We start from the raw sequence: 23,250 nt of genomic DNA on the forward strand, positions 1-23,250 counted from the left end.
GGGGGAGGGGCCGCAACCACATCCACTCCAGAGATCAGGAGCAGACAGGAAAGGCAGGGGGGCCCAGGCAACCAATAACCTCCATGAGGTGAGGAAGAGAGAAACCTGACAGCCCATCACAAGAAAGCCATGGTCCAGCTAAGAGGACAGAAGAGGAAGGCCCCAGATAGAGCCCCCACAGCCATGGAAAAAGGATGAAAGATGAATGGATGGCATCTGCATATGGAGTCCTCACTGTTAAGCATGGAGCTGTCACATGTGGAAGGGTTTTGTTAGAGACACTGTTGGCGATTTACTCAGAATAAAAGATGACAACAAACCAGCATGGCTAATAAACAATATGATATAAACAAATGATGGACAAATGATGAACAAATTTACCTGCCCTATTGTGGTACTGCTGTGTAATCCAACATCGTGTTTGATTTGGAGATAAAATCAAAGAAGGGATTAAAAGAGTCAATGGCACTTTTTTTCTAACTCTGAGGCGGCGGCTGTGGCTCAGTGGTTACAGTCAGTTGTCCAATAACCACAAGGTTGGCAGTTCAATTCCCACTCTTGCCACTCAAAAAAAGATTGGGATAGCTGGAGGGATATCAGGGTGCTGAATGGCTGCCCACCACTCCAGGTTGGCATCTGTCTCAGTGTGTGACCATGTACATGTGTGTGCCAACCTGGATGGGTTTAAAGCGAAGGACAAATTTTGTGTCTATGCTAAACAATAAATCGGATCTTAATCTTAACTTATATTTAACTGTAGAAATCTGCATTACAGTATATAAGATGACAACATTTCAGCTTTATAAATTCAAAAACATTCTTGTTCAGTGTAAAAGCAAACAGGTCAAGCTTTGCCAAAATATCAAGGACCTAAGGACTATTATTAGATTTGGGAATATATGTATGATATCTGTTAGCTTGTAAAACTGATCAACCTGATGCTGGCGCAGTGGGTCAATAATGGTATGGTCTCTCCAGTTACAACTGGTCTTTTCTGGTCTTTTTGGTATAATCTCACCTGACCAAAGTGCACCTGTTATATAACCATAGATAGTCCATTCAGTCCTTTGGTAATTCATTTACAGTCTCAGTTGCTGTATTTCACAAATGAAAAAAGAATGTTGTAATTTCACAGCATAATATTCTGACACTGTGTTGTTATTCAATTTATTTATTTTTTGGGCTTTTTATGCCTTTAATGATAGGACAGTTGGAGAGAGACAGGAAGCAGAGAGAGGGGGAAGACATGCAGCAAAGGGCCACTCGGTGCGGGAGTCGAACCAGGGCCAGCTGCAGTGAGGACTGTAGCCTCTGTACTTAACCCACTACGCCATCGACCGCCCCTATTCAATTTATTTTTAATATTTAACTAGATCATACAGCCTGCAACTTAATTTGTAATTTACAAACATTTGCCATGTAATTACTCTGAACCCACTGTATAATTTAATGCATATGCATCAATACTTGTAAAATGTGTTTCCAGTTCTTTTTAGGACTTAAATGTAGATACAGGGGAGTAATTATTTGGATTTCAATGTAGAGTAGAAACAAAGTATACTTTAAGCATTTTCTAGATACTAGGTATCTCAGTATTACGTAAGTATTACGTAAGTACTGGTTAACTATGAGGTACTTGTATGCAAGAGGAAGTAAATAAAAAAATGGAAGTATTTCTCAAGGCTGCCTTTAGATTTAACTATTTCTAAGTACGCTATGGTTTATTAATGAATATAAGGTGCTGTTCTTGAATTTAGTTGGGGTTTATTAGCTAAGATAGCAGCCATGCTACCACCAAGCTTACGCCAGGTACCTTTGGATTTAATTAGTTTTGGTGTTAATATTCAGCTAGCACCCGGTGGACATTGTCTGTTGATAAGTAATGATAAGGGACATAACAAAACACCTCACGCTTTCTCTGTTTTTCAAAAGTCAGATAAGTATACATCTTGTAATGTTTGATAGTGGTTTTTGTGGTAATTTATATAAACTGTGTTACTATGAAGAACAGTTGGAGGACAGTATATATTTTTGTGTTGAAAAGGCAAAATAAAAATGGTTAAATTAAGAGGTAAATACTTTAGCCTGTAACTTTAAAGTACAGTTAAGCTATGTTTGCTAAATCTTCCGATATATAGTAAATATTCATCATTAAATTGTTATATTATCAGGCCTGAGCATTAAAGACCTATTGAAGCATTGAAGGCCTATTGTATCTGTTGTGTTTATTTTTAGGCCCCAGCACCAAAGACGGTGGGAAGCCTATTGTATCTACAGTTTTTTCTTCTTCTTCTTCTTCTTCCTCTCCTTCTTCTTCTTATTCCGTTCCTAAATTCATTTCTTTTTGGGGGCCTGAACATGCTCAAAAACTCTGTTGTTTGCATACACCTCCAGGGGAATGCGTAAAGTTACACATTTTTAGGGTGTCCTTAATTTTCAGGGAAAAATGACTCCACTGCGCCACCTTTTTTGATAGCCCCATAACTGCAACTTCTGGAATTTCATAAAACTTAGCAAACTTGTAGAACACATCAAGATAACATAATCCTCTTGGAGCGTTGTCCCAAACCCAACAGAAAGTCGGTCATAAAAGAAATAAGTCCCAGGCACTCAAAAGTAGAACAGGAAGAAGGTATTAAATAAAAAGCCTTTAATGACTTTGGCTAATCATAATAAAATGCCAACATGTTTCAACCACCTCTGTGGTCTTCATCAGGGCAAAGCAGAAGACAAAGAATGAACAACGGTTAGAAAGTCGGTCATATTGATAAAAAGACGCCATTTTGGCGCCTCACAGACGTTAATTTCAATTAATTCCTCTTAGAAATGAACACATAGAGGCCTGGAAATGTCTTCATATGATCTTTAAACATGTGTGGTTAAAAGTTATCAAAAGAAAAAGTTTTCGTCAATTGGCATGGGTGTGACGACTCTTTGAAATTTGATGTTTCACCATGAAATGGGAAGTTGAAATATCCGCCACATTTTTTATTTTAGATAGTCATTTTAAAGTTAATTTTAACTTGCAGAGTTGAGAATCCATTTGGCCAACAACTCAAACTACAGGGCCTTGCCTCCCTCTGCTGGTGAGGGCAACAAATTACCTCCACTATTCAATATCCCTGAAACATATCAAGAAACATCATCCATTTATTTTTTTTAAAAATGGGGTTTATTTTGCATATAGTTTAAATGATAGACAGATCTCAATTTTCTTCAACCACAACATGATCAATGAGTCTTGCAACAGATGGTCTGGCCCCCCACACACAGCCCTCATTTGAACATAATGACTTGGTGTGAAACTAAGAACTACAGCAACTTCTTCTATGCTAGAATAACTTTATATGGACAAATACAACAAAAGAAAATTACATTAAAGTATGTTATATTTAGACGGTACTTATTTCTTTCCAACATTACTTTTTACCTTTATTTTTTATTGGTAATGTATTGATATTTCTTCCTGGTCGTGTATAGTATGTCTGTTGTTCAAAACATACACAGAAAAAAGGAGCACTGGGATTTTATCATGATTGATAATGAGTCACAGCTGTAACCAATCCTGGCCACTGAAACAGGTAAAAAACGGTGAAAATGAAATAACGACGTGACAAAAACAAAAACCAACTTACTAGGCCTGTATAAAATTGGATATTAGATCATTATATACAGATCTAATATGAATGGACGGGAGATTGGACCGAAAAAAAAAATGTTTCAGTGCAATCTGTTGGTTTCCTTAGCTAGGAAATTGTTTTTGAATTGGCTCTATATGAACGAATTGGATTATTTTATGAATAATTATGAGTACAATTAATTGAATTCCAATTGGCTTAATTGGACTTTATTATCTAAGTGCCTTGAGATTACATTTGTTGTATTTGGCGCTATATAAATAAAAATGAATTTAATTGAATCTGTAATAATAGCTTATACCAGTCGTACTGAGATGAAAACGTAAGGAAATCCAAAATAAATCATGTTAAAGTACCTTTGCACTGATAGCAAAAAATATATACAAAGTGGATTATTTTCACGCTAGTAATAACGTTATTTCAAAGCACTTTTATACATAACATTGAATAAGGCACGGTGCATGCCACAATCAATCAGGACAGGCCACAGTAGAAGCAGCCATAGCTTACGTCGCATGCTAAGGACCTATAGCCGAGTTCGAAGCGTCAGTAACAGACGTTGCAAGCTCTAACAAATAGTGCGTGTCTCACATGCAGAAGAATATAAGCAGTAGTTTTGATTAATATAAGAACAACTGTGACAAGGGCGGTGATATCCATTACGATAATTATTGAACAATGGCAGCGGATAGATGCGATAGCCTAGTAATTATATCAGTTGAAATGCGCATGCGCGTCGGGTGGTTCGCGGTTGCGCCAACTGGTAGAGGATGTTGCTAGCAGCCAGTGTAGATGCACAGCCTTTTTCACAACAATAACATCAACTAAATTTGCATCCCCAACATCTCCGATTTGAGGATTAAACATTCCGAACGCTCACGTAAGCCTTGCTTTTGGACCGCGATACGCCGAACTTCCAACTCTATTTTTTGCTTCCATCTTCTGTTGATAATGGGAGCCGATGGGTTTACAGATTTACAAGGCTCCTTTTTGCAGGAGCAGAAACAAGAATCATGGCTGGCCAGCTAGGCCGCAGGAGGATTTTTGTAGCAAAGAGCAAGAATATACAGATCCTTTGATAGTGGATGTAACCTCTGTGCTTGCACATAAAATGTGGTGTTAAGAAGCCAGCGTTCTAATCGCAAGATAACGTTTCATTTTTATTATCTATTTTGGGCCAACAACATAAGCTAGTGGAGCCAGCTAGGTTCACAACCTTGACTGGTTAACGTCTTGGCTTCGTTAGCTCCTTTAGCCAGCTAACGATAGCTAGCAACGCTTGGCTAGCCACCCGCTGGCCAAAAACATTTGGAATTAGAAATTTCGTGCAGGATTTCCACCCACTGCCGTGTGCCCTAAGGTACTTGCATCGCAAATTCCTTTTGCAACGTCTACTCCCGGATGAATGTGGGACAAAATGGAGACCCCGACGATTGTGTACGATTTGGATACTTCTGGGGGCTTAATGGAGGTGAGGTTACTATTCTTAAAGGCCTCAGTTAAGTGAAACATTCGGTTTTGCTAATGCTGTATCTTCTCAATGATTCAAACGTCTTTTTTCGTTTTCATTCAGTCGTTTTGTCAGGGCACTTTTAATTTGGGTTGGTAATGGAGGGCACAAGTTGAGCTCTCCCCCAAAGCTTAGCATAAAACGACTTTCAACACAAAGTTGCATACGTTCCAACTTTTTTGCCAACCGATCACGATAGGCCACCATGATCATCTACTAAAAAAAAGCTTCACTACTTTTCTCAGCAAATTCAAACGCTACTTGCGCCCCCGAAATCTGAAGACGTAGAGAAGAGGAGTCGGAAGTTGGTCAGAGACGTCCGGAGGAGCGGCAGGGCCACCAACCACGACACCTGCGACAGCTGCCGGGAGGGCGGCGATCTGCTCTGCTGCGACCACTGTCCGGCCGCTTTCCACCTCCAGTGCTGGTAAGTTACAGTAAAACAGAGAGGCAGTGCTTGCTTTCAAAAACTGCATGCTTGGATGAACATCGGCAGAGAAAAAGGGAGGCTGTGTCAGCTGCACAAAATGCTAATCTTTGAGGGGCTTTCGTCACACACACCTAATGTAGGAATGAAATCACATGTCAGTGAAATTATACCCCGGCAAGACTTGAGACTTGTAACATTATTCAGTTTTATTATTTCAGTTTTCACGTTTATTCCTTTGAATTTTGTGTTCGGGGATCGATGGTTCTTGCATCCTAACATCCAAATAAACCGAGGAGGGCAGTAGAGAGCCGTAGCATTGCAGTTTACAGTGGGGGACTTTTTTCTGGATTTCCCGGGGAATTATTTTTTATGCCGATTTCACCGGAACACATCAGCATAAAAAGAGGAGACCCATTATTATACCGACGCCCTGTTCCCGGTGTATTTCTGGTGGCGGAAGGTTTAATTTAGTGCAGCCAGGAGAGCAAACTTGTTTTCTTTTGAGCAGCAAGTTTCTCGTATGACAATATGTACGGAAGAGTATTAGGGCCAGGCATAAGCAAAAATACTAATATTTTGCCTGTCGAGATTAAAGTCCACATGTTGAGAATAAAGTTGAATTTTCGAGTAAAAAAAGTCAACTCCTCTGGTCCATCATCTAATTACTTTATTCTCGACAGGCAAAATATAAATATGTTTCCTTATGCCTGGTCCTAATACTTTTCCGTACAATATGCTTTTGGATATGGTGTCACACTTAATAACGGAAATGTCTCAGTTTATTTCAAAGCTTAAGTTGATTCGTTGCTGACAACAATGGCGTTGTAAATCAAACACAGAGGGCTTTTATCAGAACGTGTAAGTCTGAAAGGAGATAAAAAAAAAGAAAGAAAAAAAGTCAGTCCTCCCCTCCTGTCGAGGCTTCAGCCAAGCAGAGCCAATGCTGCTAAAAATGGAGTCGAGTCTGCCTGTGTTTACAATATGGCGACCTCCCTGCGCTCTTTATCTGTTCCAGCGCCATCTTACCAATCTTAAGAATTCGGCATTGAGAGAATAAAAGGTCCAATGAATAACACAAACGAGACTTTGAGTCTTTTTCTTAAACCGTGAAAGCGGCATGGCAGCGTTTGTCATCCAAATGTGTTGTGAGAAGGTGTCGGTGCCGACGCGGAAGGTTCTGTTCGGTTCAGGCGCTGTAAGGAGGAGTTGCGCTCAGGCTGCCTCCTGGAATCATAACACTTTCTCCTTATTTGGGCTGCGGAGGAACATATTGTTGTAATTTTGCATGAACGTGCATTGGTGTTTAAATGAGTATCTCTCATCTCTGCAGACTGACTTGATTATTGTCGCTGATAAATGTGTGATTGTTGGCTGAGGAGAAGACTGCTTCGTGGCACATTCGTGAAAAGAGAGCAATGCTTGTCATGGCTGCATGTCCTATATTTTTTTTTATTTCTTGTTATATTAGCCGTTCATGTCTTGGGTGATGCAACATTTAAAAAGCTTTTTCAGTCTCATTAAGTTTCACATTTAGACATAATGTAACTGCATTCAACCAGTAGCATGAATGCTGTTGTAAAATGAGTTATTTGTGAATGAATGAATGTATTTCTCAGGGATATAAAAACTGTTTTCATGCAAAGGTTGACAGATCAGTTGTTAAAAGATCAGTGTTCACATGTTTTCACTCCACTAGGTGGAGTTAGAGATAACTAAATGTACTGAGTGGCATAAGGTTGAGTGCATTACTCATGTATTTAAAAGAAAAATGCATGAAATAAGTCTTTATACTTTATACTATTCTGCATGTATCGTCAGCGGTTAATTGAACAGATATCAACACTTCTTTTTTTTTTTTTTCTCATCATAGCAACCCACCCCTGAGTGAAGAAATGCTTCCCCCGGGAGAATGGATGTGTCATCGCTGCAATGTTAGGAAAAAGGTTGGTAGCAGATGTTGCCTTTTAAACTCTGTGTAGACGTGCTCTGCTTTCTATTATTCTCAACTGCAGCTGCACATATGTTTGTTAAGAAGTTGAATCCTTGATTTTGAATATTTTTACTTGAAGTACAGAGTAAGTAGTATTAAGGTGAATCCTAATCTAATGTTTTGTGTTCCATATATGACAAGTCTTGAAACAATGTACTCTTTGTATAATACAGAATTTGTTGTGTTTTTGTTGCTGCCAGAAGCGGGAGCAGAAGTCTGAACAGACCAACGGCCTCCCAGAGAAGTCCTTATCGAAGCGCTCTTCGTCTCCTGCTGTGGAGCTGGAGCTCAATGCCGGACCACTGCGGCTCGATGGCCTGCCCCCAGGTGCTGGAGCGGCAGGTCCGGGTCTACGAGTGGCTCAAGTTCGCCTTTTGGATCGCAGGACCAGCAGTAGGCCGAGCAGCCGGCCTGGAACTCCAACGTCCAACACTTCATCCACCCCGACTCCATCCGAGGAGCAGAATGATGGAGAAGAGGAGGCGGCAGAGCCTGAGGATGATGTTCAGGGAGCGGACCTTGAGGGTGCTATGATTGCAGCTCCAACACCACGCCTCCTGAAGAGGCCTTTTCAGCTCCTCATAGCAGCAGCCATGGAGAGAAATCCCACCCAGTTTCAGCTGCCCAGTGAGCTCACATGCACCACTGCACTGCCAGGTCAGTCAGCCATTACCCCCAAAGCTGTCACAGCAATACCACACTGTATTTATTTCCTGTAGTATTTTAAAGTTAATTGACTTAAAAACAGAATTGTTCTTGTGGATGTATTTCAATGAACCTCAATAGAAGTTACAATCCAAATATAATGAATCCGAATTGCTGTACATTAATAATAAAATCTGACCATTTCAGATTTCAGAAATATAGGCATTTTCTCAGAATGTGCAGAGACTTTCTGACTGTTGCTGGTTACACCTGCAGCAGGATATTCTCCACCAGGGGTGCATTCTCACAAGAAAGGCCCTATAGCAACACCCGTTTAGATTCAGTTTTATTCGTTTCCCCGTAGGGCAATTAGTGTTGCAGCAAGTAAAAAGGACATAAAACATAAAAGACGTATCATTAAGAGTCTAAGAGGGAGGGATAATACAGTGTGATGAAACAACAGTAACAGCCCCTACAAAGTAGCCAAAGTGCAAACGGTGCGTACCATCGGTTTCTGCCAACATCAATCACACCACATGGAGACAAGAAACAAAAACAATATCAACCAATCAGGTACGACTCCTCCTACCCTGTCCTGAATTCCAAAGGGAAACAGCTGCAGGGACGAAGGAGTGCTTGTACCTGTCGCTCTTCATATGAGGAAGTCAGAGCCATGGGCCAGAAGGCAAGAACTGGAACTCATAATGTAAAGGATGGGAGCTGTCAGACAGAATGGCATTAGCCTTCCTGATTATCTGTCTGTTGAACAGATTCGTAAGGGTGCACTGTTCGACTCCCAGAATCTTGTTGCGCGTCTTTATTACTCTGTTCAGTGAATTTTTGGACCTTGTGTTAAGGTTGCCAAACTAGCAGAGGAGAGAGAAGGTCAGCACAGATTCAGTATATGATCTGTAAAATAAGATCATCAGGGACTTATCCATCTGAAACTTGGAGAGTTTTCTCAGACAAGACAAGTCATTGCTGGCCCTTTTTTTGCAGGTTCTCTGAATGGCAGGTGAAATTTAACTTATTATCCAGAATAGTCCCAAGATGTTTGTAATTTTCGACGATGTCTGCTGTCTGACCTTTGATTACTGTTTTTTGATTGTTTGTTATGGGGCTTTTGTCTGAAATCAATGCACATGTCCTTAGTTTTCTGTACATTTAACTGGAGAAAAGCATTGACCACAGGACCACGGGCATATTCATCATCATGTAAGAGACTGACTATTACCGAATCTTCAGAAAATTTTAAACTGAATCTATTCTCATGCCGACTGCGGAAATTGTCGGTGTACAGAATATAGAGAAGATAATGTCATCTCTTCCGACATGCATCCATTCACCCTCACTCTCTGTGTTCTGGATTTTAAAAATCAAGAATCCAGCCCACGGTATTACAATCTAAATGAAAAATGTTAAGAAGCTTATGGATCAGAATGTTGGGCTGGATTGTGTTAAAAGCAGATGAAAAATCTGCAAATAGCAGCTTAGCATGGGTTTTTGTTACCTTCAAGATGTTTTAAAACCCAGTTTAATAAGGTGGCAGTAGCATCCTAAACTCCACGACCGGCCCTGTAGGCAAACTGTAAAGGGTCGAGTAGGTGTTCAGTCTTAATAAGAAGATCTTTCTTTATCAATTTTTCAAAAGATTTCATGACAAGGGAGGTCAGTGCCACAGGTCTAAAATCATTCAAAGCTTTAGGGTGGCTGGTCTTAGCCACAGGTATCCCTATGGACTGCTTCCAGCACCGTGGCACCTTCTGTTGGTTAAAGGACAAGACCGTTTTTTTGACACTGGGCCCTTGATTTCACATTATAACATGATGTTCTACTCACCTCTGCTTGTTGTTGGTAATTTGGAGCTGTTCCGAAGATATTCGAGGCTGGTTGCTCTCTTGAGATATTCAGCCATGAAACGGTTTCCTATGGGCAAGCTTATACAGGCACAAACTATGCTGTTTATAATTTATTAATTACTGTACACTATCACTGATAACGTGGAGGTGCGTCGCTTACTTAAAAAAAATCAGGGTTACTGTAATTTTGAATTTTTGGTGGGCACTCCGCCCACCCATGAGGATCCCCTTTGTACAGTGGGAACGCAAGCTGACCCCAAAGCGACCCGTACCGTACCGTTCCGAACCGACCCATACTGCATAGAGGCTTAATATTATCAGGACCCGGGCTTTTTCCAACTTTAGAATATTTAAATGATTTGGCCACAGAGACGACATCAAAAGAAGTATGACCAGAACAGAAAAGTTTGTTTTTCAGATTTAAAATCTCATTGCTAAAATCAAGGCAGTCAAGCCTGAGGTAAAACTCGTTGAACTCATGTGCCCATTGGTTGTCAGAATTAAAACCAGGAAGAGCCCCCTTTTTGTTGCACTTGATAATAATAATAATAATTAAAAAAGGATTCTGTGGAAATTGCAATGTTTTGTATGCAATGTCCAGAATCAATTGAAAGCAACACAAAGGTCAGCAGAAAAGAGTATGAAGGAGCAACTGTTACCAGGATGATTGTCTGCTGTATTTACACGTAGATGCAGACCATGTGTGAAAATGTCCCATTACAGTCCAAGTAGCTCCAAGTTTAATTGTTTCCCAAATGTAGCTTTGTGGTTTTTGGCTTTCCAGGTAGCAGTAAGCGAAGGAGAAAAGAGGAGCTTCTCGGGAAGCCGTTCAGGAGGCCTCAGCACGAACTGGATCCCAATGGCTTGGTTCCTCTACCGGTCAAAGTCTGCTTTTCATGCAACAGGTTAGCGTCTAGTGTCTCTAAAGAGAGCCACGTACACACGAGCCATTTTCTTGCCCTGTTCTAATTGCCTTGTTGTCTCTTGCAGGAGTTGCAGGTTGGCACCACTCATCCAATGCGATTATTGCCCACTTCTCTTTCACATGGACTGCCTGGACCCTCCACTCACAGCTTTACCTGCTGGCAAGTGGATGTGTCCAAACCATGTTGAGCACTTAGTGGTAAGAGGCGTGGTTTGGGCTCTAAGTTGAATACTTTTTTACTTTTTATGTTTGATAATGTAAGTTTTTCTGATTCCATGTGTGTTTTCCTGTTCAGCTAAATCAAAGGAACCTGAGTCTGTCCAGGCGCTGTCAGCTCTTTGACCAGTTCCAGGATCGGATGTCCCAGCACGCTGTGAAATTGGACTTCCTTCGTAGAGTTCATCGGCAGAACGCTCCCAACAGACGCACTTCTAACCAGCAAAACAAGAGGACCGTTAAGGTAGACCTCTGCCTCAGTGTGAGACTGCAGACCGCTGAGTGGCAGCATATTTTTGGTTCTTCTCCTCCTGTGTCTTCTGTGCACAGATTGAAGTTGGGAGCCGATGTATGCTTAACTTTAGTCATTATACAATATTTAAGTTTGCCCAACTCTGTTCCTGTGCATTGACTATGCCTTGCTTTACCCTCTGGCTTTATACTCATACCACTAAAACAAAACTATCTTTTTTTTTTTTTAAGGGGAAGTTTGTTTTTTTTAGTTTTTTTTAAACGGGACTCTATTTCTGGCATGAAATGTGTTCATCTACTCACTAATAACAGTTTGGTGAAAGTCGGTGTATATCCATATAACGGGAGAGAACAGAGACAATACAGCCTCTGAATAAGGCATTATCTGTCTTTATTTCACCAATACTTTAAGACCAATGAATGAATGAACGTGTACTATTGCACTGTTAGCTCAGAGCTGCCCTGTTGTTGTTATTGGGGGCTTTCTACACCCGGGTCACCTGGGATGACGTCATCGACACGCGCCGCTGCAGCACAGCTTATTTACTCCGTGCTCTGTGATGGTCTGCTATCTTCACACAGTTTGCTGTTGCTGGTAACATGTTTGCGTATTTCCAAACTGTCAAAACAAAATGACGACTTGGAGGAAGTTCAGCTTGCACAGGCTTCCTTTGCCCCACCTGGAGTTTGCGTGTGAAGATATCCGACCGACATAGAGCACGGAAATAAGGTCCAGGTTTAAAAAAAAAAAAAAAAAAAAAAAAAAAAATTCCCCTTTAAAGGTAGGGTAGGAGATCCTGGATTTTGAGTCCAGCGAAGCTGCATTTTGAAAATACACAGGTAAAAAGTCCCAACCCTTTTCTTCACTTTCCCCCCGAAGGCACGCCTTTAGAGTACATGAACGCGCACGAAGGCGCACGAGCACGAAGGTGCACGAGCGCTGTTCTGACAGCAAGCATCGATCGTTGCCGTATTTAGTATTTAGTTTATGCTAACTATACGTTTAATAATGCTAGGTGCTAGCCAAGCTGGCTCTAGTTTAGCTTCCTGCCAAGCTTCTGGACGTTCACGGAGCAGGGTACGCGCACAGGGAGAAGGAGGGGGAGGGAGGAGCAGATTGCAGTTTGATAGACGGCATCAGTATCCAATCATTGTGAACGGTCTGTTCACAATGATTGGATACTGTTTTTCCTAGATTGTACGTTCTAGAGGCCACTAAAACTTTTCATATTTGTGTCAAAACTTTTAATTAATTGGTTGCAATGGGGGTGTGAAGAGTATTTCAAGCAATATGTAAAAAAATGTTCCAGAAAAAGAACCCCTACCCCGCCTTTAATGGAAAACCTTCAGAATCTTTTAAAAAAAAATTAAAGTAAGCAACCAAGTGGAAAGTTAGGAAACATTAGAACGATAAAGATGCGGCGTAGCCTGATGAGAGGATGAGTTTTTTTTGTTTGTTTTTTTTGTGCTTTATTTTTATAGAAAGAAACTACATACAATATACAGAAAAACATAGAACAAACAGTTGGTCACCTACACATTTATACAGACATTATGCTGATGGAGATACAAGTCAGTTCATACAGTAATGGCTCAGTGAGCATCACTTGTGGCCACAAACGCAATCCATTTTTCCCAGTATTGCGAATACTTATCGCTCCGTAGACTCAGCGAAAAGGTCATCTTTTCCATATTTTGAATATTTGTCACAACATCTATCCAGTCTGTCTCTGTTGGAGTTGAAGCCTGCAGCCATTTCCGGGCTACAGCTTTCTTGCTGGCTGCTAATAACATTTTTTAAAGATATTTGTCTCGCACCAGTAAATGGGGTGCAATATTGCCGAGGTAGATTGTGGAAAAAGAGCAGTGAATTTCATCGCCAAAAATATTTTGGGTTATCCGCATGATCTCTTGCCTGTATGGTTGAATAGCTGGGCGGCTCCAGAATATATGAGAATGGTCTGCTAGCTGTTCTCCACAGTTCCTCCAGCATAAACCTCTTCCTGTCTCCGCTGTCTGCACACATTTGAGAGGATGAGTTTTGAAATATGATGGTCAAGCAGTTATTTCTAACAGTTCTTCTTTGCCAAGGTGCCAGATGCCATCAAGTCTCAGTACCAGAATCCTCCACCCATACTGCTTCCTGCCGGGATGCGTCAGTTAGAGCTGGTTTGCAGCAGTGTTCCTGACCAGCAGGCCTCAAAGCACTTCACCACAGAAACTGAACAGCACGAGGTTGGTTCATCTGATGCCATGTTTTTCTTTTCTTTTTTTATTTAGTCGTCACTTTTAACCAGGGCTGGGTGATGTAGGAAAAAATCTAGAATTTGATTGTGCTGTTGTTCTGTATGTCACATCTCACCCATACACCTGTCCTTGTCACATGCACGCCATAGTGCATGTTTGGAGCGTGCCCACACTAATGTGAGTTGCAGCATAAGTTTGTATGCCTTGTGTTAGGTGCTTTCTTGAAAGAAAGTTACTTTAATGGCCCATAAAGGCTTAAATGTTGCAACCAAAATGCTCAAAAGTGTCACTTGGATTCGGCATATCTGTGCGTATAGAGTGGAGGGGCGGATGTAGGATGAGTGTGTGGGCCATTAAAGACAGAGAAAGCGCTGAATAGATGCTCTGTGTGCAGCTCTACAGTAAAAGAAGAAATTTTGGATGTCAAAGATGTACAAAATACTCAATTACCAAGAGATCTGTGATGGATAACGCAGGTATATAATACATTTCCACCACTACCCAGCTTTTGTGCCGGTTGTTGGGTCTACTCTTCTTTTTACCCCCCATCGGCATTCAGTTCTATTCCCCGCTGATAGCTCAACCGATGCTTTGTGGTAATAAACTAAATCTAGAGCTAGTTTTATCGCCCAGCCTTACTTTTAACAATGGCAATGTATGTATGTCACATTGAATCAAACTTTTTCTGTACTGTTTTGGACAGTGGCTTCAAGATGTCATTGCACTCCAGTGCAGCATCATGCGACACCTCTCCATAAAACAGAGGGCTGGATCCACAGCTGAGTTGGACCTAAAAACCAATATAAAATCATGTGTTACACCAGAGGAGACAAAAACTCAGCCCTCTATAGGAAGGACTTCTTCGTCTGAGCCCTGCTCTAACCGCTGCAGTATAGAGGCTTGTCTCTCCAGGGACATCCCAGTAGAGTCGGGTCTTTGTACATGCAGCACCGTACCGTGTCAGAACTGTAGGAAGCCCAATGGACCGCTGACAGAGCTCCAGCCCCCCAAAGCCAACGGCCCTGTAGACTCTATGAGTGCTTCAGACTCCTGCAGGCAGGCTGAGCTGCAGCACAGGTTGAAGCCCAGTACGACCCCACCAGACTCAGCCCCTGCCTCGGGGCTAATGAACCACATAGGAACAGAAGCAGTTAAAAAGGATCCCGAGAGTACGAGAGAGGTCTGCCCTCAGAAAAACCACCCCACTGCCCCCACGATATGGCCCCACAGCAGCCAGCTGAACCACAGGACCCAAACAGATCTCCAGGGAGAGTGTATGAGCAACGATGAGAAGCCCCACAACAGTTCTCCTTCATGTGCACCATCAAAAGACAACCAGGGGCACGACTCCACCAAACTGGGGACATCCTCACCAGTTCCAGGTACATATTCCCACACTTTGTTATCATGACCGTCTGAGATTGCATTAACATTTGAGGGACCCTAAGATCTTTGGGTTATTATGTTCTTTTGTGGTCCGTCTTAGAATAATTTTGAATCATGAAAATGAAAGAATTGGTACTAAGCAGCTATTTGGAAAGAGGTCCTGTGATTAATGCTGGGAATAGTTTGAAACCAGCACTCACCTGTGCTAACCAGTGGGGGAAAAAGCAGAGGAATATCCTCACCGAGCTGATTAGTATGCTTTTTCCTCAGCCTAACTTCATTGTCTTACTTTGTTTTAAAAGAGCGCATTTTGCTTTACAGTCTTGCTTATTATTAATTATGGTTTAATGTCTCCTAGACTGTAATTCCAAAAGTTATAGGTGTCTATGGAGTTGTACAAAGTAGAGCTGCTGCCAATTCTAACTTTTCTTTTTCAAGAACTGGAATTGTCAACATACAGAAATGTGATGGGTTTCACAGCTTTCTAAATAACTTACTGCACCAGATTAGACGGCCTTGAATTGGTAGAGTCAGTGCAAAATACTGTTTTCTATTAGTTTTCCAACACATCCCACTTCTGTAAAGACTGGACTTGTTAAGCAGAGTCAAATGAAACGCTCTTTTTAAAGTGTTGAAAACAGTTTGTTGTGCATAAAAGCTTCTCATTCAGAGGAAGCTCTTGTGGATGCATGGAGGCAAAATGGCCACTCTTAGAGTTGAACCTGTTCTCCACAGACAGAAAGACGGGTCCCGGACTGATGGACACGGTGCTGCCCAGCACCCTCTCATCTTTGGAAAACCTGTCAATCTGCATGAAGGATGGGAAGGAGGATGGGGGTAAATATGCTGCCTTATTTGTGATGAGTGACCCCATTAAAGCACTATGCTGTTGCACTGCAGCATGATGACCTTCTTGTGGTTGTGTGTGTGCATGATGTGCAGGGATCGAATTGGACAAGCTTGATGCAGAGATGATCAAGCTGCTGGCCTATCAAAGGATCCAGCAGCTCTTCCCCCCCAAAGTACCCAGCACTCCACTCCTCCCAGCCATCAGCGCCAGCTCAAAGATCCCATCACCGTACCCTGACAGTAAGACACCTACTGTTGTTCATCTGTTGCCAACTCTCTCGTATTTAGAGTTTTTTTTTTTGTTTTGAGGTCTAAAAGCTGCACCTTCTCTCCAGGTCAAAAGAAGGTGCAGGCCCGAGCTGTCTTCTACCCTCTGACGGGGAAGGGAGGAGCTGTCAGTATGTGCTACAGGACATTATACATAGGATCCGGTAAGATGTGCCGACATGCCTTCTGTTCCATTCTCTGCAGTCCACTGAATCCTACATCACATTATTATTATTATTATTATTATTATTATTATTATTATTATTATGGAAACCTTGTTTGATCTTAAAACCAGCATTATCCAACACTATTCCACTGATTTGGGAAGCAGGAAGCTTTTACTGAACTTTAAAGGGACACTATGTAATATATTAAGTAATTTATTATCTCAAATCAACATATTCATTCATAAATTAGTCCTCATTGGTGTAAAATTATCTCTGTCAAAAATCTCAATTATCCTCCTGAGTGAAGAATAACTTGTCTGTATCTACATGGAGCGGGCAAGCTCTATGGAGGCTGCCATGTCCTTCCGGTCTATGAAAAACGACGAAGTGCCGAGAGTGACATAAAGCACTTCGAATCACGTTTTCCCCATTTTGACGTCACGTTTGCACGCAGGTATAAACAGAGCCAGTCTACACCATTAGACATTCTCTGGCATAAAACAGCCTGAACGGCCTGCACTTTTGTTCGCAATGGAAGACCATAGTTATGCCACGCCACAGGAGAAGCACTTAGTGGTAAGGTACCGCCTGCCGTAGTTCAACGCACATTTGAAAACGCGAGGCGCTAGAGAGCAAATTTATTCGACTTTTGCACCACTAGATGGGGGAAGAAATTACACAGTGTCCCTTTAAAGACCAATTTAGACAAAAGAAGAATGCCATTGCAAACAGGAATGGTGCAGAAAATGGTTTGGGCCCCATTCAGTGGTCACCAAGGTTTAAGAAGCATGAAATTGGCTGTTGTGGCCCCTTGGAGGCCTTGGCTGTTGTGGCCCCCTGGAGGCCTTGGCTGTTGTGGCCCCCTGGAGGCCTTGGCTGTTGTGGCCCCCTGGAGGCCTTGGCTGTTGTGGCCCCCTGGAGGCCTTGGCAGTTGTGGCCCCCTGGAGGCCTTGGCAGTTGTGGCCCCCTGGAGGCCTTGGCAGTTGTGGCCCCCTGGAGGCCTTAGCAGTTGTGGCCCCCTGGAGGCCTTGGCAGTTGTGGCCCCCTGTACCTCTCGGTGAACGGACTGCAGTCTCCCTTCTTTCCGACCGACCCGTCCCTCCCCAAAGTCATTGCATCTCAGCAGACTTCTCGTGGTGTCGTGAACTGCACTTTCCAGCACTGCAGAGGCCTAAAATGGCCTAAAATGGGTAGCAATAAAGGGGTCTGCCTTTTAGAGGCCGCTGAGGGTTTTTTGTTGTGTTGAAATGTAAAGAAGCATTATTTTTCTGCACTGACAAACATTAAAGTCATCTTCTGACAGTTCCTTTCTTTTCCCCCTGCTTGTGCTCAGACCATGTGAGTGTTTGTGAAATGCGTACTTGTGACCACTGCGTAGAAAGTAAAGCTTCCTCTTTCTCAGACCACTGTAACAGGAGACTCATACTGAAGTGGTGGCGCTGGTGCAATGCAACACTGTAAAGCCACAACTCACTAATCTGGTCCTTTTTCTCCACAAAGGTGCTGACATGGACGTGTGCCTTACCAACTATGGTCACTGCAGTTTTATATCGGGGAAACACGCCTGTATTTTTTACGATGAGGTACGAGCTTCCACACTGTCGTAACATGCCTGTGCTTTAAAGTCATTCTGCAGAGCAAGTGTCGTAGACTTGATCTGATTTATTTTATTTTATTTTTTTCTTTAGAATACCAAGCATTACGAGCTGCTCAACTACAGCGAGCATGGTACCACAGTGGACAATGTGCTTTACTCGTGTGACTTCTCTGAGAAGGCTTCACCATCTGCACCCAGTGGCCTGGTGGCCAAAGTCCAAGGCATTATCCGTGAGTACCCGTTTGGTTCAGTTACTCACTGAACTCTGGTCTATTTGCCCTCCAAGGATAATAGGTTTTCACCTATTAGCACAACACGTCGCACTGGATGTTCTGATGAGATGTTGTATAGTGCTCCACTCATGGCTCTTTCACACTACATGCCATATTCACTCATACAGCATGCTACACACTGCTTTGTTCTACTGAGAAACGCATCAATGTGGGGTTCAGTGTCTTGCCCAAGGACACTTCAACTTGTGGCCCTGAGCCGGGAGTCGAACCATCGTCCTTCCTCCTGAGCTACAAAGCTCCAGCTCCTGTTCATTCTTGCTTCTCTGGGATACCTTTTCTCTCCTCCATTTTAATGTTAGGAATTAAGATGTAATCTGCAAAGAATAAATCACTTTCTAACTCCCTTTCATGGGCACACAGAAGTGTGAAGATGAAGAGGCACAAAAGGAAAAAAAAAAAGTGAAATTGTGAGGCCTGAATGGTGCTGGAACTAAATGAGGGAGCAGCAACCATCGAGGCTCACTGGGATAGGCCCCCTCTCTGTCAGTTCAGGGTGTTGGCAAAGTTTAAAATCTACAGAGAGTGGGAGTTAAATGAGTGCAACTCCAACCTGACTGCAGGTAGTTGGATCTCAGGGCCAGCAGTGTTACTGTACATGAAGGGCCCAGCTGAAAAATGAAGTTTGAACATTCACTGCAGCGTCCGCAATGTGCTTTTGGGCAGCGGAGTTCTAATTTAAAAAAGAAGCATTGATTCAGATGGAGCAGGGTGAAACTCTAAAGGCAGCTCAGTCCTATAGTTGTGTACGGTTTGTATTATTCCCAGAAAGTAGGCTGGTGGTCATTTTTGTTCTGCTTGGTCAGGTTGTTTCGGTCTTAGTCGGTGAAGTCTTAGTCTCTCATTTATAGAAGTGATTTGAGACATCGGCCTCCATCAGACTATAAAGGCTGTAAAGTCTCAGTTTCTCTGAGATGTGTGTGTATATACACACACACACATATATATATAGTAGAAGAACCGTTAACATGGGATAACTTGTTGCTGTAGTGGGCATTAAGATTAAGATTAAGATCCGATTTATTGGTCATGCATACACACGAAATTTGTCCTCTGCTTTTAACCCATCCAGGTTGGCACCTGTTGACACTCACATGCACAGTCACACACTCAGAGACAGATGCCAACCTGGAGCGGTGGGCAGTCATTCAGCACCCGGGGAGCATGGGGGTACAGTGCCTTGCTCAAGGGCACCTCGGCCGTGACAAGGAGGTGGGCTGACACTCCTCCAGCTGTCAGTTCCTCCAGTCTTTTTTTGAGTGGCGAGAGTGGGAATCGAACCGCCAACTTTCCGGCATGGTGCCTTTGCTTAGGAGCTCATGTGACTGCTCCAGTATGTTCGTTAGCAGGACTGCTTTAAAGGTTCTGGACAGATTTCACGAACAATGGCCCAACTTTGACTCGCCTGTTATGCACATCTGGATCTGCACCCAAGATGTATTTGAAGGATTCTTTTTACTAATGCAAGGCAGGACTCATATTTTACACCACATAGTGACAAATCCATATAAAAACACGAGTGATAATAAAATTTCTGACTTTGTATTTTATCACGAGTTCAAAATCCTAAATGTGGTTTAACAAAATGAGAATTCTATACTTTTTAATGAAATGGAAAATTCCAAATCAAATGGTCTTTAACAGAATGGTGTTGTTGGTTTGATTGTCATCACTGCTGGTTGCTGCCTAACTTGTGGTGATGGGATTATTTCTGATTGGTCGTCTGTCTGTTGTGTGTGCAGGTCGCAGTAAGAAGCGTCAGCAGGGCGAAGGTCCCAGCCCGGTTGTGGGCTTGCTGCCGGTGGGTGGAGTGATGAGCTGCCAGCCTCAGGGCAGTGTGGAGCCGCCATGTAGCTGTAAGGCGAGCAGCTCCAGCCTGATTGGAGGTAGTGGGGCGGGGTGGGAGGGCACAGCCCTGCTCCACCATGGCAGCTACATCAAACTTGGCTGCCTCCAGTTTGTCTTTAGCATCACTGAGTTTGTCAGTAAGCAGCCCAAAGAGGAGCAGACTGTTACGCCCGCTGCCAGTTGCACAAGCACCATCACCATCCCCACCACCACCTCGACACCACCACCCAGCACTGCCACCACGAGCAGCCCTTCCAGCCAGGATGAGGCTGACACTGAAACTGTCCCTTCCCACCAAGTGCCCGTGTTGCGCTCCAACTCTGTCCCATAACCGGCACAGGAAGCATACCCCCCCTCCTTTTCTTTTGCACCTTCCAAGTCACATTGAAGGGAAAACTGCACAGCTGGTTGGTCAACAGGGAAAAGTTTATTTTTCATTTTTAATGGTTTATATCTTTGCATGAACTTGAAGTACTATTGACAATCTCTTGTTTGTGAATGACTGACAGTAACCTTGAGTTCACTTCAGACCATTAGGACTTTTGAGCGAGCATTATTTATCTGGGCTCAATATTTTTATTTTTTTGCCAGTATATTAGTTTTGTGTGATGTAACCTTAATATGTCAGTCAGTCCATTTAGCACAACACTTTTTATTTTGTAGTATTGAATTCCACACATTCTCATTTCTTTTGCTGCTTTTGCACCACTGGTAGCTGTATATGTATGAAAACATACATGCTTACACACTATATGTATATATTTATATATATTGTAAATATATATAATTCGGTGCCTCTCAATTGGAGAAACATTGGATTTCATGTAGATCTACCATTTTTTTTGGTTTTTAACTGTACAGTCCATGAAATTTGTGATACTGTGTAGAGTACCAGAAGTTTTGTGATTTAACAAAAACCTGTTCTTAGTCTGTACTTTCCGCTGTAGTCCATCTGTAAATAGCATTCTGGTTTTAGCACTCATTTTAACATCATGTGCTGCTCTGTATATTAGCACATATTTGTCTTTACCTGCTTGTCTGTTAAAACCTGTAAATACAGAAAGATTTTCTAATAACAAATTCAGTTCATGTTCTCTTATTTTCAGCCTCTGTGGCTTGACTTTTTGGATTTTGTCGGTTGGTTTTCTAAATTGTTGAACGAGTAAAGTCCTGAAAGTGGTTCTTGTTTATGTTTTAAAGGTACAGTAACTGGTGAAAATGCTACTGGACCTCCGGGTTAAGGCCTCAGTATGCTATCCGTCTCCGTAGTCACGGAGAGGCTGTTAACCTTTCGAAGTTCTCCGTCGGGCTGTAATTTTGACCAAATGTTGACCGGCACAAAGTAAACTCTTTCAAAAATGGCGGTGTTGTTGTTCTGAGAGGAAGGAGCTAATTTTTTGGCCGACGCACGCAAGCGACGGAGAGCATCTCCATTGACGACCATAAATCAGCCTTTAAGTTAATTAACATAAACTAAGGCATCTTTCTGTTAAAACGCATGGTCTTTGCATTCTACAGTTCACTTGAGTTTGATTTAATTGCGTTGAATGAATAAGATGCTTGCTGAGACCATTAAGTCGGTAATTTCATTGTTTGTCTCTGCAATGGCCCCATCATGGACTGCTGATCTGCCCAAGGTGTAGCCTGCCTCTCACCTGATGGCAGCTGGGATAGGCTCCAGACCTAACGGTTCAAACGGGTATTAGATTAGTCGGTAAGGAGTGGTCCGCGGCGTAGTGGGTTGAGCAGGAGCCCCATGAACAAGAGGCTATAGTCCTCGCTGCAGCTGGCCCTGGTTCGAGTGCTTCCTGTCTCTCTCCACTGTCCTATCCAATAAAGCCCCAAAATATATATATATATATATATATATAAAAATGAATCGGTAACTTGTAATGGTTCCACTTTCCTCACTGATCACTCAGACTGAAAGGCCAAAAAGGATGAGGAAAGCTCATCTCAGTTACTATGTGGTTGTAAATTATAATACTGTTAGAATCAGCTGATAAACTTAAGACAATCTCCATGGAAGGTTTGCCAAAATTTATGCTGTGTTATGTCCTTCACATTCCCTAAGATAGAACAAAAGTGAGCTGTTTTGTCCCAACAAACATACCTGCTGTATGTCCGCTAACAGCTGATGTCACTGAAAGGTCATTGGGCCTGATGCAAGAACCATTCCTACGCACAGATTTGTTCTTAAATCGTGTGTACGAGTGATTTAAGAGAATTTGCGCATTCACCAATCTTTTCGTATTTACAGAATTTACAGAGTGATCCAGAGCTGTCATAGGAGTTTCCTAAAATAGTCCACTGTTATAGGGCTCGGGCACGTGACGTCACTACGTGAGCGGCGGCCATACTGGAGGCTCAGAACTGTTTTGTTTACATTGTTTTCCACTGCGCGCAGACGTACTCCCGCCTGGTCTCGGAACTTTCTTCGTTGGTTTATCTATTTTACTTATTGTCTTTGCCACTATGGTCGCACGTTGCTGTGTCGTGGGGTGCAATAGCGTAAGCCGTGACAGGAATGGGGGGGAAATCAAAAATGGTTTATCTTTTTACCGGTTTCCTGCTTGGAGGCGCACCCACGGAGACCAAGTGTCCGAGATAACAAAGCGTCGTCGACTAGCATGGATCGCTGCTGTAAGACGACCAAAAATAACTTTCCACTCAATCCCGGTGTCGATGAGAGTGTGTGCTCTGCATTTTCATTCTGGTAAGTTACAGACTTTTGTGTGCTGAGGTAAAGATCCCCGCCTTCACAAGAGGACACTGTCAGTTGGAAGCAAGGGATGTCTCAATGGGTTAAAAGCGGAGGACAAATTTCGTGTGTATGCATGTATACATGACAATAAATCTGATCTTACTCTTAATCTTAATTTAATGTGGAAAATTGCCCATCTCCAAATTCACATGGAAAGGGCGATTGGAACTGTCAGAAACAATACACCTTTTTGTCAGCAAAAGTACCTATCAACATAGTTTTGCCATGCGAAGGTGAAGACAAAACATTCTTTGACAAGATTGTGTCTGTATGTTGTACTCTGACCACCATGAGCAGGAGTGTTGTGCAAAGTTGAAGTCGTCTGAAATAAATATGCTTTGAGATACAGCCAAGTGTGTGTGTTTCATTA

At 42.5% G+C, this 23,250-nt stretch overlaps 1 protein-coding gene across 1 annotated transcript; it reads left to right on the forward strand.

The window, feature by feature from the left end:
* The first annotated feature begins 4,400 nt into the window (after nucleotides 1–4,400).
* LOC142388658 (PHD finger protein 12-like) lies at nucleotides 4,401–21,196 on the forward strand. Its single transcript, XM_075474179.1, has 15 exons — nucleotides 4,401–5,109; nucleotides 5,394–5,575; nucleotides 7,449–7,521; nucleotides 7,769–8,225; nucleotides 10,857–10,977; nucleotides 11,063–11,195; nucleotides 11,293–11,457; nucleotides 13,557–13,700; nucleotides 14,416–15,094; nucleotides 15,834–15,935; nucleotides 16,041–16,187; nucleotides 16,283–16,378; nucleotides 17,882–17,964; nucleotides 18,070–18,208; nucleotides 20,011–21,196. The coding sequence occupies exons 1-15, from the start codon at nucleotides 5,044–5,046 to the stop codon at nucleotides 20,445–20,447; spliced, it is 3,024 nt and encodes a 1,007-aa protein (XP_075330294.1). The 5' UTR covers nucleotides 4,401–5,043; the 3' UTR covers nucleotides 20,448–21,196.
* Nucleotides 21,197–23,250: the final 2,054 nt, after the last annotated feature.

This window comes from Odontesthes bonariensis, chromosome 9, assembly GCF_027942865.1.
Source record: "Odontesthes bonariensis isolate fOdoBon6 chromosome 9, fOdoBon6.hap1, whole genome shotgun sequence".
Taxonomy (NCBI): Eukaryota; Metazoa; Chordata; class Actinopteri; order Atheriniformes; family Atherinopsidae; genus Odontesthes; species Odontesthes bonariensis.